Source organism: Eumetopias jubatus, unplaced genomic scaffold, assembly GCF_037043125.1.
Source record: "Eumetopias jubatus isolate StellerSeaLion01/CBP00866 unplaced genomic scaffold, mEumJub1_p1.0 scaffold_10, whole genome shotgun sequence".
NCBI lineage: Eukaryota > Metazoa > Chordata > Mammalia > Carnivora > Otariidae > Eumetopias > Eumetopias jubatus.
The window spans coordinates 39,291,115-39,307,674 of NW_028274816.1; the positions used below are offsets into that span (position 1 = coordinate 39,291,115).

At 64.3% G+C, this 16,560-nt stretch overlaps 1 protein-coding gene across 2 annotated transcripts in view; it reads right to left on the reverse strand.

Annotated features, from left to right (window-relative positions):
* Positions 1-16,560, reverse strand: part of CBFA2T3 (CBFA2/RUNX1 partner transcriptional co-repressor 3) — an 89,916-nt gene that overhangs the window by 12,085 nt on the left and 61,271 nt on the right. Inside the window, exons 2-6 of one of the 2 annotated variants that reach the window (XM_088027545.1) lie at positions 12,552-12,698; positions 9,690-9,767; positions 4,807-5,045; positions 4,630-4,719; positions 460-641 (exon numbers count right to left, since the gene is read on the reverse strand). In XM_088027545.1, coding sequence (XP_087883671.1) covers positions 460-641; positions 4,630-4,719; positions 4,807-5,045; positions 9,690-9,767; positions 12,552-12,698 — 736 coding nt within the window. The remainder of the gene's footprint in view (positions 1-459; positions 642-4,629; positions 4,720-4,806; positions 5,046-9,689; positions 9,768-12,551; positions 12,699-16,560) is intronic. The other variant, XM_028091039.2, reaches the window with a different exon arrangement.

The window sequence follows — 16,560 nt, forward strand, 5'->3', positions numbered from 1 at the left end:
CACTCTCCCTCCTCCCCTGGGGCTCATGCCAGCCTCCAGCGCCCACTGGCGTCTGGGCTCCGCTGCCGGGGGCCAGGGAGCTGGAGCCTCTGTTGAGGGAGTGAGGAGACGGACACGCATTCTCCAGCGGCCAGACAAGCGCCCAGCTCCGTGGCCAGCACTGAGGGCCAGCCAGCGCCTGGGGACCTCAGGTGCCCGGACACTCAGGTCCTCAACCAGCCCAACGCAAAGAGCCAGGCAGTTTCTGCCACACAGACTCCCTCCTGACCCCTCCTGGCCTCCCAGGGGCCATCTGAGTGGTCAGGATGCAGCGCTCAGCCCCGTGCAGTGGCCTTGCAGGCAAGGCTTGACGGCCTCGGCCGTGAGCTGCAGGCCACAGAGTGCAGCAGGAGCTCGGCCCGCATGCCGTCAGCCCCGGTACCAGGCGCCTGCTGTCTCGCCTCCAGCCTGCCCCCTCACCTGTCAGGTGTTCTCCTCTTGCCATTGTCATTGACTTCCAGCAGGAGCTCGGAGGAATCGATGGGCGAGGAGGCGTTGGCGTCCAGTAGGAGCTGCTCATGCTGGGCCAGGTACTGGGCGGGGGTCTGCTTGGCCAGGCGGGCGCAGTGCAGGAGCTCCCTCTGCAGCAAGGGCAGGTTTGCCTGCGTCGGGGGAGAGGGGGCTGCGGTTGTGGCCGACAGGGGCCAAGGCTCCGTGTGCGCTGATGGCTGGCAGCCAGCCCTGCTTTGTGACCCCGGGCATGTGGCACCACCTCTCTGGGCCTGTGTCTCTCCACTGCGATCTGGGAATGGGCCTGGGCACACGGATTTGAGGTGCAGTGGAACCCCGAGCCCAGATCCTGGCCGCCCAGGCTGGGTTTTTTCCACGTCACCAAGCTTCCTGCCCTGGGGGCACCTGGAGAAGGAGGGGACCATAACCAGCACTCCTTGCCTTCAGCTGTGGGAGCAGACACCAGATCACCCCGTGCAGAGCTGAGGCCCAGCTCTCCGTTACAGCGGACTGTAAAAGGGGGGGTTGGGAGCAGCACCCCACGTGTGTGCTCCAGACCCCAGTGTGCATCCCCAGCTCTGCCACCTCCCGTGGGTGCCCAGCCCAGCCCTGAGCAGCCTGGAGCCCAAATCACGCATGGACGCGTGCCCACCCCACTTGGAGCCGTCACACGCATCACCTCCCGCGATCCTTACAACCATCTGCAGACACACGTGACAACTTGGTTCCCCATTTATGGTTAAGGAGAACAGAGCACGGTGAGGAGGACACGTCCAGGACGGGGCATGGGATCCAGGTGCGGTCCCCACCCGCAACACTGCGTGCAACCCCCGCGCCCCCACGTCTGCTCCAGCCCCACCTCCGGTGTGTGCCGCTGGGGGGCACGCGGGCTCCTCCAGCCGTCCACCATCTTCCCAGAGCCTCGCGGCACAGCAGGGGACCGGCTGGATGGGGGCTCAGTGGCAGGCTGCTTGGGAGAGCCGGCAGCTCCAAGTATTTGTAAATAAATACAAGTCCCCAACTTTCTCATGGCATTTCAGAGTGGCCGCCTCTGCCTCTGCAGCCCCCCTGAGTGCATCCACCCGGACCTGATCAAGCAGCCGATGCGTTTTTGTCAAGCAGAACCGGCTGCAAGGCCTGTTTTTCTATTTGGATAGCTGAACGGGGGCCAGCCCGCCATCTGTCGAACACGTTAGGAGCATGAGCTGGGAAAGGAGGTCCCAGGAGGTCTGAAGACGCCAAACATCCTCCCTCTCCCCTGCCGGCCCCCCCTCCCGAATGGCCTCCCTTGGCTGGCTCAGCAGGGCGGGGACCGCAGGGGCACCGGCTGGCCGGCTGGTCGCTGTTAGGGCCGTGGAAACATCTGGATTCCTGGCCGGCTGGGGCCAGCTGGGAGCCGGGGCTGCGGGCGGAGGGCCGGCCGGGTAGGGCAGCGTCTCCCAGCTTCCGGAAAGCCCCACCACGTAGCCACGCGTGGTGTCAGCCTGAGCAGAGGGTTCGGGGGTCTAGGGGCCCTTGGTGGCGGTGAGGGGAAGGGGGAGCCCCAGGCCAGAAGACTGGGCGGGGGCTGTGCTGTGGGAGGGGAGGCCTGGCCACCCAGATGCAGACAGGCTGCGCTGGTCACCAGAGCCCCGTGAACACCGACATGGCAGGAGGGCCCAGAACTACCTTCTTCACAGGCAGGGACTCAGGCCAAAGGGAAATCAGGGTTTGCGCAGACAAGTGCGACCATGGGGTTGGCTGAGCCATGACCCCTGTTTAATGAGGGCTTGTAGTGTTTCTGTGGCTCTGTCCAGGGCCTCCTCGGATGCCCACACAGCCTGGGTGCTGTGGGCCCGGCGGTCAGCCCACCCTGGCTCTGACCTGGGACCCTGGGCGAGACACTTGACTTCTGTCTCATCTTCGAGTGGGGTCGTCCTCCTGCCCTGGGTGTGAGTTACCTCACGCATTCCTGCCCCCATGACGGGGTCACCGTGGGAGAGGCCTGAGAGCCCAGAGCTGGGGTCTGAGCCAGGCAGGCCACAGTTCCTGCCTCTTCTGCAGGGCATCGGGTACCCACAAGGGCACACCCCACGGTGGGCCTGGTGAGCGGTGAATCCTCTGGAAGGTGCTCCCCCTCCCAGGGCTCTGGCCAGCACCTTGTCACCAGGGCCTGCAGACAGAACTGGCTGCACCCCAGGAGCTCCATGTCAGGGAGACGGACTCCGTGTCCTTGACAGTGTGCTGGCCCCGAGCCCCGGGTGGGGTCATAGGCACAGAGCGTGGCTGGCAGGCCCCGGTGACCACTAGAGCGGTCTCGACGTGAGAGCCCCGGGAGACCTTCGAGACCACTGTGGGCAGAGGGGACACAGAGCCAGAGAGCTCCGTCACAGGCAGTGCTGGGCCCCGGCGTGGCCTACCTGGCACTGCGTTGGGGTGTGTCTGGGAGAACACTGGGGGGGGGGGGCGGCGGCGCCGTGGGCTGGGGGCTGCAGGCCTGGCTGGGGCCAGAGCAGGGACACTGGATGCTCCCCGCTTCTCTGATAAACAAGGGCAGCTGAGTGGGCAGGGACATCTGCTGTAAATATTTGATCTGACCGAGTAAGCAGGCGTGCTGTGTCCCCAAAGATGGGGAGCGTGGAGTCAGCAGTAAGCGGAAGGAGGGGAGGGCAGGGCCGGGCTCCTGTGAATTACAAGTGACAGCCAGATGGGCCCAAACCCTGGCGTCGCTGCTGGCATCCCGGCTCAGGGTGTGAGCACAGCAGGGTGTGGGCGGGAGGGACTGTCGGGACCTCGGTGCCAGCCCAGGGCATGCCTGCAAAGGCCTGGGTCCAGCCAGACTCCACCTCTCTACCGGGGGCACCTGTGAGCCAGGAACAGTGGGCGTTCCTGCACCGCCCCCTTCACAGGGTTGCGGCCAGGCGGGGGGGGGGGGGGCGGAGGGGGGACAGTCAGCAGGGGCGCTGCAGAGAGCTTTGCAAAGCATGCCTGGTCCGCAGAGCGTTTAAATGCCCTGATGAGGATGCCCCAACGTGAAGCAAGCATCTGCCCCCTTCCCAATGGGCTGAGGATGACGCCCATGGCAGGTTTGCAGAAACCGAGTCAGAGAGGGGTGAGCTAGCTTGGCCAGGCCGACAGCAGCGGGCCAGCGGCAGGGCTGGAAGCCGGGAGCATCTGGCCTTGTCTGTCCTCAAGCCCCTCTGGAAGGCAGCCCCCCAGGGCCCGCCGCACCAGTGAACAGGGCCCAGGGAGATGGCATCTGCTAAGTGAGCTGTGGAACCCTGATCCCCGGAGGGCCCCAGAAGTAAAGGGTCACAGGGTCACATCCATTTGGGAAGCGTTTCACCTTTGCCCTCTCTGGGAGACACAAGATCCTCCTTGTGGAGGGAAGGCCCTGAGAAGCGGGTCCAGCGGGGTCTAGAACTACACTTGTCCTGTTGTGTACGCACACACCAATCACCCAGCACCTTGTCCGAATGCAGGTTCCGACTCAGGGGCTCTGGGCTGGGGCCCAGGAACGTGCATGGCTCACAAGCCCTCATGTTGATGCTGCTGTGGGCCCGGCACCACCCTCCCCCTGCAGAGGCCCTGGTCCACTGTTGGCCTTCCGCGTCGGGCTGCACGGCCCTCATTCTCTCTGACGCCCACTCACGTTCTCTCTGACGCCCACTCATCCGTCCACCTGCCCGTCCCTCCGTCTGTCCGCTCTCTTCCCTCCGGTCCAGCCTCACGCCAAACACAATAGGCACACTCCTGCCGCGGGCCTCTGTGCCTGTTGTCTCTGAGGCTCTGTCCCCTGCTCTCCACCTGCTTCCCTCCCTCATCCTCCTCAGCCTGCACCAAATGCCCCCCTATCCGCCCTGGTCTGTGGCCATTGTTGGTTGGCTGATCTCCCTCCCACCATGTCCCCAGGCCTCACGCACAACCAGGCACACAGTGGGTGCTCAAAGCATAGCTGTTGAGAGGATGAGTGCATTTGACCAATACTGCAGGACTGAGCTGGGGAGCTCTGTGTTAGACCACTGGGTCTGGAGGTCAGCACTGTTCCCACGCAGGACCCTCCAGTGTGGGCCGAGCGTGGTGCCTGATCACAGTGGGCGGGGAGCAGATCTGGGACTCTGCGGAGGGCCCAGCGACGGGGGGAGATGGATGCGTGCTTACCTTCAGGAAGGGGATGACAAATGGACGCAGAGGGAAGTTGGTGGCCTCTTGGAGCTTGGAATGGAACTCCTCGATGGTCAGTGTGGAGTTCTGCGTGAGGAAACACACCTGCAGTCAGCCAGAGCCCCACGGCCCAGCTCCGCAGACCACCAGGCCTCTGCCGCCCGCCCCACTCACCACGAGCCCCAGCACCAGCGTGCGGACGCGCTCCCCGATCTCCGGGGAGATGTCGCTGCCAAACTGCTGCAGGGTGGTGAGGAAGCGCTTGAGCTTGCTGAGCTGCCGTGCCCCACAGGCCGGGGGCAGGTGCTGCATGGACAGCGAGGCTGTGGACGAGGTGGCCGGGCCATTGCTGAAGCCGCTGGGTGTAGACGGGGCACCGTTGACGGCTGTTGGTGAGTGACTGCCGTTCATCACTGTGGGAAGGAGAGGGGGGCTGAGGACGACAGCCGAGAGAGGCCGCGGGCTGGAGCCAGCAGGCGTGCCACGGGGGCACTGGACGCCCTGCATGGATGTCCAGACTGGGGCCCAGGTCAGCAGCGGGTGGGACTGGGCCGCCCAGCTCAGAACCACCCCTTGGCCTTGCTCTGGGCTGCACGGCCAGGCCCCTCACAGCAAGGGGGGGACACCACACCAGGACCCCACCAGTCTGCTGAGGTGTCCGCTGGGATCAGGCAGAGGGGCTTCTCCTCCAGGGAGAAGGGAGGGACCTGCAGGCCTATGTCCCCCTTTCCGGGGATCAGTGGCTCACCCTTTCTGAAAGGCCATGACCCTCACCTCTGCCACGACAGCCCCAAATGTTGCCCCATGGCCTACACAGGCCCCATCGCCTGGGCTGACAGGGCTTGGGGTGGGGCAGAGGGCCCTGGACACCCTGGATGAGTGGGGTTGGATCCTGGCGAGGAGGCTCCTGGAGGGCTGCTGTCTGGGGCTGCCACCACCCAGGTGTGAATGCACAGGAGCCCCGGGCCGTGTGGGGAGGACAGGCAGGGCACCGGAGACCCCTGTGATGAGCACACTGCAGGGGTCAGAAGAGCGGCACTGGTGGTCACCAGGGCCCCAACACCGGAGTCAGTGTCCCAGGACTGGTGAAGACCTGGGGTCACTGTGCCATGCCCTGAGACAAGACCTTACTCCTCGATGAGCCTGCACCTTGCCTACACCCCAGTCCCCTGGCTTCAGGAGCTTGAGCCTCAATGACCAGGGTCTGCAGATCCTGAGATGTCAGAGATCGTGGGCTGCCAGGGCCCTTGGTAACAGTGGTCGGGGCTCCAGATGTGGGAAGGGAGGTCGGCACATGTGGGAGTCCTGAGGCTTATCTGATACATCCAGCAGCCACTCACCTTGCCCCCCTCAACCAGCTGCCGGGGCACCTGCTCCGGGCAGCTTCCTGTGTTCACACACTGAGCCCCTGCACACTCACCGGCCTGCCCCTGAACGCGCTCCCTACATGGTCTGAACCCCTAACACATGCCTTCCCTTCCCCACCTCCACTACGTGCCTCAGCATCCTTACACACACTCCTATGCACACACACACAACATATACTCGTGCCTATACACATGTACATGCATGCACCCGCACACACACGTGTGCACATGCACCTACAAACATACCCATGTACTCTCAGACCCACATACACACATGGACATGCACATACACATGCACACACATGTGCACTCACACATATACATGCACACACGGACACACATACAAAGGACATGCATGCACAGACACACCTACACACAAGGACATGCATGCACACATGCACACACGTGTGCACTCACACGCACATGCGGACACACAAGGACATACATACACACGTGTACACTCACACACATGCACATACGCACACATGCGCACGTGCACACACAAGGACATGCATGCACACATGCACACGCGTGCACACATGTGCACTCACACACATACACACACGGACACATACACACAAGGACATGCATGCACACATGGACACACGTATACACACACACATGCACACACAGACACATGTGCATATGCAGCCCCACGCAGTCAGACCTGTGTGTATGGTGGCACCCATGTATGCGCGCAGATGCACGTGCACATGGACATCTCTCACTCACTCGGCTGTGGTCCCCAGGCCCACGCCCCGCCCCTCCCCCCATCCAGCTGGGCCTGTGCCCAGGGGCTGAGCCAGGGAGTCTGGGGAGGCGGGCAGCTCAGGGCTGCTGCACCTTGAGGATGGAGTTTCTCGAGGCTCCAGGCCCTCCCTGGACCCATGGCTGAGACCTGGCCGCCTGTGAGTGTGGAGATGGGGAGCAGGAGCTCCTTTCTCGGGGATGGGGATGCGGCCAGGGTCAGCTCTGTGAAGCAGCTTCTGCTGAGTGTCAGGCGTGTCTGCTGTTGACCCTGCTTGCTTTGGCCACTGGGGGTGTGGCTGTGCCGCTCCAGACCACGCCCACCCTGCCCATCCTGACCAGGCCCTGGGAAGTGTCCTCTGCACACACTCTTGGCCTCACCTGGCCTGGAGGGGCAGCCCACAAGTCAGCCCCCTCCCTGGGCCTCAGCCCTCCCCCAGCTGTGGCTCTCCTGGGTCCTTGTCACCCCCTCCACCTGCCCTACAGGCCCGAGGGACACAGCTCCCACTGACTCCAGCCCCAGGGCTGCACTGTCCCCCATGGGCTCTGGAACTGGCCCATCCCTGGCCCCCAGAGCCCTCTGGTGAGTGCCCTCTGTTAGCCCTGAGGCTGCCGTCTGGTGGGCATTGCCTGCCCCAGATGCTGCCCGCAAGTCCAGCTGTGACAGCTGGCTCCGCCCCACGGACCTGCTTGCCAGAGACACCTGCAAATGTCCCTTCCTGACTCGCTGCGCTGGACTGCTGGCCACGAGCCAGGCACCCCATCCGCAGGTGGCAAGGCTCACTATTAACACGCACACTCCATATGATTCCCCAGACGGCCTGCCCCACCGCGGGGTGACCCCAGCACCCATAGGCCCTCAGCAGCAGCTGACACAGCTCTGCCCTCGTGGGCAGGAGAAGCCACCCTGGCTGGGAGGGGGCATCCTGCCCGAGGCCTCACATCTGCCTGGACTAGCCCAGGGAGGTGAGAATGGGGGTCTGGCCTCAGTTTCTTCATTTGCAAATGGGCCTTGGCCTAAACCCGAGGACAGGTGCCCGGCCCCCTTCCGCTCCATGCTTCCCTGGATTATAGAACCTCTGCTACCCTTCTACCACCGGAAGGAGCTGGGGATGCTTAACCCTGATTGCTTTTGTGTGTTGGGGGATCACTCATCACTTGTCAATAATTGGCTACCACTTAGCAGAGGTTTGGAAACCCCTGGCCGAAGGCCTCCTGTCCTGAGACGGGGACCGAGGACTCAAGTCAGCTCTCCCCTCCCCAGGAGACACCATGCAGTAGGAGCCCGTTTGCCCCTGGTCTGAATGATCTCGGAAGCCTGTTCTAGGGCCTCGAAGGGACACACCAGCCTCGGAGTGTCACCTCATTCGGGGGCTTCCTTCGCTCTTCGGTGGAGAGTGAACGCCAAACACAGGCAGGAAGCGTCCCTGTCCCTCACCCTCTCTGAGCTGCTGTCCGGAGGAGCCTCCGATAGAGCAGGAGACCCCACTGTTGTGCCAATTTTCTCTCTCCCTGGTGAGCTCCAGCCGACGCCCTGGTCAAGCGTGATGACAGCCGCCGGCCGTCACCCCGGCCAGGCCAGGAGATGGCCCTGCTGCCACGATGGTCTCAGCTCACCACAGCGCGGGGCTGATTCCTCGCAGCAGAACTGGACTGTCACTGGGGTCTGGATCTTCCGGAGGCTTCTAAGACGAGCGGCTGTGTCTACCTCCTGGGTCCCCACCGGCGGCTGCCCGCCCCGCCTGGGCCTGACCTCCCTGCAGCTCTCTTACCAGCTTGCCCTCGGCGCCTGGGTCCTCCCGGTGGCCGCTTGCCCTCGCTCGCCCGTGTTCCCTCCGCGGGCTGCCGGGCAGTCTCAGCAACTTGCTAAAGAGACGCCGAAAATAACCCCCGGCCACAAGCGCTTTCATTCCCACAACAGGTGTGTTACTAAGTTAGACCGCACACGTGTCCCCGGCTGAGGTTTGGGGGCACACACGAGCACCCCTGTGGCTCCCCCGGCCCAGGGGCCTGGGCGGGGGTCGCGCTGGGACAGGGAACCCAACATGCAGCCACTCCCGCCAGCCCCTCTCTCTGTCAGCGCTGTGGCTCCGGGGACACGCTGGGCGCCAGAGCCAGGCCAGGCGCGGCTCCCACAGAGCAGTAAGGACAACGGTATCGCGGGGCGTAAATAATGCAGGACCCATACGTCCCCTCCTGCTCAGAGCCTGGGGGCTCCGCGGGGCCACCCCGGGCCGTGCAGCCCCCTGGCGTAGAGTCGGGGCCTGACCTGACCGCACTCGCTGGCTGACAAACTACGAGCACGGCCCTCGAGCGCTTTCTGCCACGGGCCTCAGCTGTGGCTCCGAGACTTGGGCAGAAATGTCCACTGGCGACCGAGCACCCTGCGTGTCCCGGGCCCCGTGTGAGACCAGGAGCGTCTCATGGCTCCTTGTAGTTGCCCTTGGCACTAGGTGCTGGGATGACTGCCGTTTGACAGGTGAAGAAACCGAGGCACAAGCGTGGTACCTGCCCAAGTCACTCAGCCAGGAGGGGTGGGAGCTGGGGCCTGAGGTGGGCCAGGATCTGCCCTTGAGACGGCCAAGCGACTGACTTGCTGTTGACATCGGATCTTCTCACAACTCTGGGATCTGGATCGGCCTTATTCACCCTGCTCTGTGGTTGGGGAAAAGGAGCTCAGAGAGGCCCCCCACCTGCCCAGTGCCACACAGCTCAGGAGTGCAGGGTGGCTGTGAACTCGGATCTGACTCGGGGCTCTGCGCTCTGCTCCCTGGGCCTGCCCCCGGCCCCCTCTTCTCTCTAAGGGAGGCAGGGCTCATGAACACAGCAGATGCAATAATAACGGGGGTGCAGGCTGTGGGGCCACTGCCGTGGCCTTCCCAGGGCAAAGGCTGCTGGGGTGAGGACCTCCCAGGAGGCCGCGGTTTTTGTTATTTTACTTACAAAGACAGACCATAGACCACTTTAAGCAGCCATGAAAACGGCCGTGGGGCAGGGACATCGTGGGCCCGTCTTCTCGATCTGTAAGCAAAATAAGAAAAACACCCTGTCAGGAAAGAGCAGGTGGGTGGGCAGGGCCGCCCCTCCCCTCTGTCTCTCCACAGCAGTTTTGGGGACTGGGACTCGGTCACCACCTTGGGCCGGTCCATTCTCTTCTCTGGGCCTCCGTTCCTCTACTGTAAAATAACGGCGTTGTATTGGGGGGTCTCTTAGGGCCATTTCTGGGAGGACTTTCTAGAGCTCAACAAGCCCTGTAGTGTCTCCAACCGGCATGGGTGGGACACGCTGGTTCCTAAAAAGCTCTCTTCCTGGAAGGCGCCCTATAACCCCACTTGGCACCATCCTCAAGGGACCCGGAGCCCAAGCCGACAGGGTGTGAGGTCCATTGACAGACAAGCCAGTGGTGGTTCGAAAACAAGGCCCAGCCCTTAGCCACCATGAAGGGAAGAAGCACCAAGGGGGCAGAGATGTGATCTGTCTGAGCTGGAGTCAGTAGGTAGAGCCGAGGCCAGATGGGCTGGACCACTGCAGACAGGCACTGAGCCCCCTGTCACAGGGAGTAATCAAGGGCAGGACGGGCCTTTGAGGGTATCCCGAGCCATCTCAGCCATCCTGACCACCGCCACAGCCATACCGTGGCTTCAACTCCAGGATGAATCTGTGTCCAGGCGGTCATCAGGCAAGGAAAACCAGCTTGAGCCATGGCTCAAGGTCAATCTCTGGCCTGTGTGGCTCCCAGGCTGCTCCTGGGGAAGCTGGAGAGGCTCCCACCCCCGGCGGCCAGGGGCATGATGCAGTTAACCACGGCTTTCAGGGAATTCCACACAACTCCAAGGCCCCTTGGAGGTGACCAGAGACCCAGATGGACACCCCAGCAGCCCAATGACATTAAAGTACCAGCTTCGAGTAGAAGGAACCACCGGCCTCTTGGAACCTCCATGCCCCAGATAGAGCCAAGTCCTCCCCTCCAGAAATGTGAGCCCATGGTGCACCAGTGTGAGGGGACAGATGGCTGTGAGGGGGGCCCTGAGCCACACACACGCCCCACCCCTGTCCCCAACCTGGAACATCTGGTTCCCAGACTGGTGCTTTCAGGAGCATGGGTCCTGGACCAAGAAGGAAAGTAGGCCTCGGTCATGCCGGCCACGGCCTGCTGGCTTCTCTGCCTGGGCACCAGACCCTGGAGGGTGGGCTCATCATTTGAGGAGGAGGGCCCATGGCCTTGTGTCTTGGGGGCTGCTAGTGGCGGTTAAATGCCGTGGGAGCCTCCGCCTGTGGCCGACAGGGGTCCAGCCCCGAGGTGAGGGCGGGGTCCGCACGGCAGAGGCAGAGGGGACCCGGCTGGCCAGCAGCTGCGTGATGGGAAAGCCCAGCCAGCCCCTGCAGGCCGACCCCAGCCTGGACGCCTAGGGCTACCGCAGTGAGAGGCCCCGCTCTCCTGGGCCCCTCCCGGGGTTCATTCCGGTCTCCATTACATATGGTGACCCTGGCACAGACTGGTCCGAAGAGGAGGACCTGGGACCTTCTGTGGAGGGAAGGTGCAGGGAGTGTGGTGGGAAATCTCTGCCTCAGACGACACACGGGGAGCCGCTGGTACGTTCCACCTGCCCCCCACGGCGTGGCGTGGTCAGGAGGCCCGCTCAAAGCCAGTGTCCTACAGACAAGGGCCAAGCCTGGCCTGACCGCTGAAAACAGCACCTTTCTCCAGGGTCCCCGACGGGGTCACAGCCAAGCCCCAGGGTCCCCGGCTGCCCGGCCTCCGATGACAGGGAAGAACGGAGCTGGGCCCTGCGGTCTCGCCTGGGCTCTGGCTGGCGGGAGGTTGTCTGAGGAGCCAGCAGGCTGAGGCACTCGAGGCTCCCTTCCCAGAGACGGGCTTTGCTTGGGTTTCAAACCTGGCGAAGGGTTCCCCACGTGTGGGGCTTTCTGGCCTCTGGACGTGGGGGGAGCAGGTGCCGTGCGGATTCCCTCCACTGCCCACCTGAAATGCTCAGGACACACAGCTAAGCCCCTCATCTTGGGGGGCACAGGATACCGTACCCCCCACCGGCCCAAGGCTGGTATCTCCTCCCAAATGCTCAAGACCCCAAAGTCACTGAGTCACCGATTTTTCTGAGTCAAAGCAACAGGTCAGCAGTGGTGTTTGTGGACTGCGGAAGCCCACCCAGAGACGCTGTGTGTGCCCAGATGCTCACCCCAGGTCAGCCCAGGGCCAGGGAGACACTGGGCGAAGGGCCGGCCCGCCCGCCACATCCCTGGCAGCAGGGCCCCTGGCTGGCGCCAGGTCCTGGCCAACCCTCACACCCCACTGCAGCCTGGCTGCCCAGCTCCTCTGAGGCCAGGGCCACCTCTGATGGACTCGCAGCCCTCGAGTAAGCTGCTGGGTGCTGCGAGGGCTCCCCCTGTCCCTCTCTGGGCTCCAAGTGGAAGAGCTTTGACAAAACACTCACGATGTGCTGTCACCGGGTAAGAACTTGTACTAACTCACTTGTCCTCACAGCAGCTCCGTGAGGCAGGGACTGGGGCCCGGCCCGCATTATGGATGAGGAACGCCAGGTCCAGAGAGGTTAAGTAGCTTGCCCAAGACCACACAGCCGCAAAGTAGAAGAACCAGGATTTGAACCCCAGGGTCAGGCTCTGAGCCATGATGAGATCGTCCCTCTCAAGGGCCCAATGGTGGGCATTTATGGGTTCAGGGTGGAGGGCCCCCAGCCCTGGCTTGATCCACGGTAATGCTTGGAGCCTCACACGGCTCCAGGAGGCCTGCACTCTGCCCACTTGGTGCCCCAGCCCTTGGTTACTCACTTGTGTGAGGCGCGAAGGAGGGCAGCCGGGTGGCCCCCTGGGACACGGCCGGCGCTGGGGGCGGCATGCCGGGGGGCGTGGAGCGGGGCTGCGTCTTCACCTCGGCGGGCGAGTCGGGCATCGTTGCTGCCCTCTCCTTCCTGTCCACTGCGGGGGGCCACAGGGAGGGGAGAAAAAGAGAGGCACAGTGAAGCAGGCTGAGGGGGCACGAGGGACCCACGCTGGGTGTGGGCCTGCGCTGCGGGCGCCCGGGGGGCGCCGGGCTCCGTGCACAGCTGGTCCCAATCCCAGGGCCCGGTGTGCCCCAGACAAGCCTCAGCTGTGCTCCTGGGCGGCTGACATCCCTCCCACCCGGGCTCAGAGGGCAGGCGTGGGGCAGCCCATTTCAGGTGGGCTGGAGGGCGGAGCTGGGAGAATCCTGGGTCAGTGGGAACGGGACTGGGGTCCTTACTGGGGGGTGGCTCTGGGGGGGCTTGGGTTTACTCCCCTGCAGACCAGGGGGCTGGGTGGCAACCCCCAGGCAGCGGCTTGCAAACACTAACTCCGTCAGCGTCCTCTGGAGGGCGTGTGCAGAGACGTCAGCCTCCCCACCCTGTTTTTGATGCTGCAGGTCTGGGGAAGGCCCAAGAATCTGCATTTCTGACAAGGTCCCAGGTGGGGGGGGCTGCAGGTGGTTGGACACCTCTCCCGGAGAAACCATGGTTCCCAGGACCCTGACAGCTCTCAGAGGTCAAAAGGCTCACCCTGGGTGGGGGGGTCTTCCCAGGAAGGCCTGGGAGGCAGACCCTCTGGGGTGGCAAACCCCTATTTAACCACCTGCCGGCCTGGGTAATTCACACTGTTCTAGACCTGGCCACTCGATATGTGGTCCACAGACCGACGGGTCGTGTGCCCCTGACCTTGTCAAGATTCCCATGCGGTCCGTGACACTCTGCTAAGGGTCAGGTGTGGAGATGTGCCATACCAAGGTCTGGGAGGGCCCTGAGCCCCGGGGCCTCCACAAAGCAGGGCCCACAGGAAAGGGCCTCTGGGCGAATCTGACCAGCCACACAAACCCTGAGCCAGCAGCTGGTCATTTCTGCAGCTGGAGGACGGTGAGCCCCAGGCCTCCCCCTCTGTCTTAACTCGGGTCAGCCAGTGCCCGGGCAGGCCGAAAAACCACAGAGGCGGTGGCTGGGATTTGGGGCAGCCCAGCTGCTCGAGCCGTCAAGGTGGGTGAGCTCTCCCTGTTACGGAGGCACAGCCTGTGCGGCCCCAGCCCCTGCCCCGAGCTCACCCTGCTAACGCTGATGGGGTCTCGCCTGGGGCCGGGGCTGCACACCTGTTAGCTGCCTCTATGTGACTACATCTCACGCGTCCTCTGCTTCTCCCCCATTCCCCTCTCCCAGGGGCCCCGCAGGACGAGACGGACGCAGACACACACGTGCACCCGGGGCAGCCAGCCTCTGTGGGTGGTGATTAATAACGCCGACAGATGGCATTTACTGTTACCTCGCGCCCGATCTGCAGCAGCCACCCCCTTCACAGAGCGGAGATGTCCGTCGGGGCTCTGACAGCCCTCTGCACGCCGGGGCCCCACGGGCTGACGGTGAAGAAGACCCCTCCCCGCTGGGCCCCCCGGAGCAGGGAAGCAGCCGGTAATTAGCGGCCACCCGGGCCACGCCGCACCTGCTGTCCACTCAGCTGCAGCCGCTGGCCTCCCTCCCGCCAGGCGCCCTGCCCCCCTGCAGCCCGCCTGTCAGGGAGCTGACGGCCGGGCACACGTGCACCACAGCTGTGGGGGCCCGTCAACGCCGTGCCTGGCCGCAGGGCCGGCTGCCAGTCGCTGGTGAGAACCAAAGAAGGCAAATGTGGCCGGCCACCGTGGGCCCTGGGCCACCCCTGCAGGGTACAGACCCGTGCCGGCCAGCCCTGGGAGTGACCAGGCCCCCTGGGGCAGGCAGTTCCCCCTGGCCGGCATGGGGGGCTTTTCAGACATGTGGCCGGCTCCAACTTGCCAAAGCCCCTGCACGCTGGGGGCTTCGTTCCGGCCTCACGCTGAGGACAAATGGCACGGAGAGAGCAGAGGGAGCCTGCTGGGTCCGCGCCGCCCACCCCTCCCTGGGCGCTTGTGTGATATGCACGGCCAGGGGTGCGGCCCGTGGGCGCCGGGTGCCAGGCGCCAACACAGCAGGTCCCTTTGAGAATCCAGCTGGTGGATACTCAGCCCAGGGCCGCCTGCTGAGCCCCGAGGAGGGAACAGGCAGCTCCCTCCAGCGCCCGCGACCTCCGTGGCAGAAAGGGAAGGTGAGGCCTCCCGTTTCCTGAGCAGACACGCAAACGCTCGCGGCTTGCTCCATGCCCTTGACAGTCGCGACTCCTCTTGCAGAGGCCCCAGGGGGTGGGGGTGCCGCGGCCAGCCCTGGCTCACAGGTACAGAGAGGCGCGGTGTCTGCCACGGGCACACAGTGGGGCTGGGCGCGCCCCCACAGGGTCGTGCGGGTTTGCAGGGCTGCGAGGCCTGCCTGTCCCCGGTGCACCGTGTTCTTCCAGAGGCCACGGCGGGGCTGGCATGCAGACCTGGCTGCAGGGGATGGGGGTGGCAGCCCCGGGGCACAGGTGCGCCGTGCGGGACCTCCCGAGTCTCTGGTGCCTTGTTTGAGTCCTGGCTCTGCTGCTTCTCACTGAGTGACCTGGGGGGGGGGGTCCCTGGACCTCCCTGAGTCTTTATTTCCCGATAGAGGGGGTAGCAGTCTGTGCACGCACGCACTCAGTGAAATTCGGCGGAGGTTTATGGAATGACGGTGCACCAGGACCCTGCTCTGGAGGCTGCCGTCGGCACAGATCCCACCCCAGAAAATGACAGAGGTCGTCGGGGAGGAGCGGAGGGGGTGTGGCGAGGGGCAGGAACAGCGTCTGTGCTGCAGGAATGTGCAGAGTGTTCGGGAGTCTCGGCGAGGAGGTGTGTGCAGGGCCTCCAGGACGGAGGGTACGGAGGGCCAGTGGGGCTGGGCTGGTGCATGTGGACCTGCTCTGTGGGCAGGAGGGAGCCACTGAAGGCTCCACATGGCAGCCAGAGCGAGCCTCAGCTCGCACGTCCACTCTCCTGCCCAACACCTGGCAGCAGCCGCCACTGTGTGTATGGCTTCTTGCTGACCCAGGCCGCCCTCCCGCCCCGTCTGGGCCGCCGACCACCGCAACCCTCGCCCCTCTCCCTGCACCCAGAGCACCCCGCCGGGAACGCTCCTTCCCTCTTGGTGGTTCCGCTCTGGCCTCATGTCCTCAGGCGACATGCCCCCCACACTTGAGCTCCTCGCCCTCTGGAACGTCGCCCCACGCGGGGATGACCTTGCCTTCTGGTCCGCCTGTATGCAGGGAGCGTGTGGGGCGGGGACGTCCAGAAGGCTGTGCACACACTCGATGCAAGACCAGGACGCAGGGTGGACGGGGGTCTGAAGGCCCCTGGGGTCTCCCCGCTTCGGGGCTGGAGGAGCCGGCCGAGCAGGGACAGCAGGGTGGGTCCACTTAGGGCCCAGGCTTGGAGGGAGCTGGATGCTGCCCCCCAGCACGAGTCACTGCCTCTGTGAGTCTCGCTCCTCACTTCTCGTCTCAAGCCCGCCAACTGCCCACCTCCCTGGTGTGTGGGACAGATCAAAGGAGACAGAGGGAGAAATGCACTTAGCAGAGGCCTGGCACCCTCCACGGTCACACTGCGGGTGGCGGGGGCCAAAGTCACTGTCCTTACCTATCATCCCCTCCCCATCCCCGAAGCCCCAGGCTGTGTGCGAGCCAACGGGCCCACAGCCCCTGCGGCCTGTGGGCAAACGGTAATGAGCTGCTGGACTGGGGCAGCCTTGTTCTCCTGCGCTGGCTTCCTGCCCTGCCCCCTCTTGAGGCTGCTTGCCAAGCCAAGGGCCGCTCCCTGGCCCCCCGAAACCCACAGCGAGGCTCAGACTCCCCACGGCTCTCACGGACTGGTGGCCAGCATGGGGCTGTCTGGGCAGAACCCCGCGCCCATAGCCACAGGAGC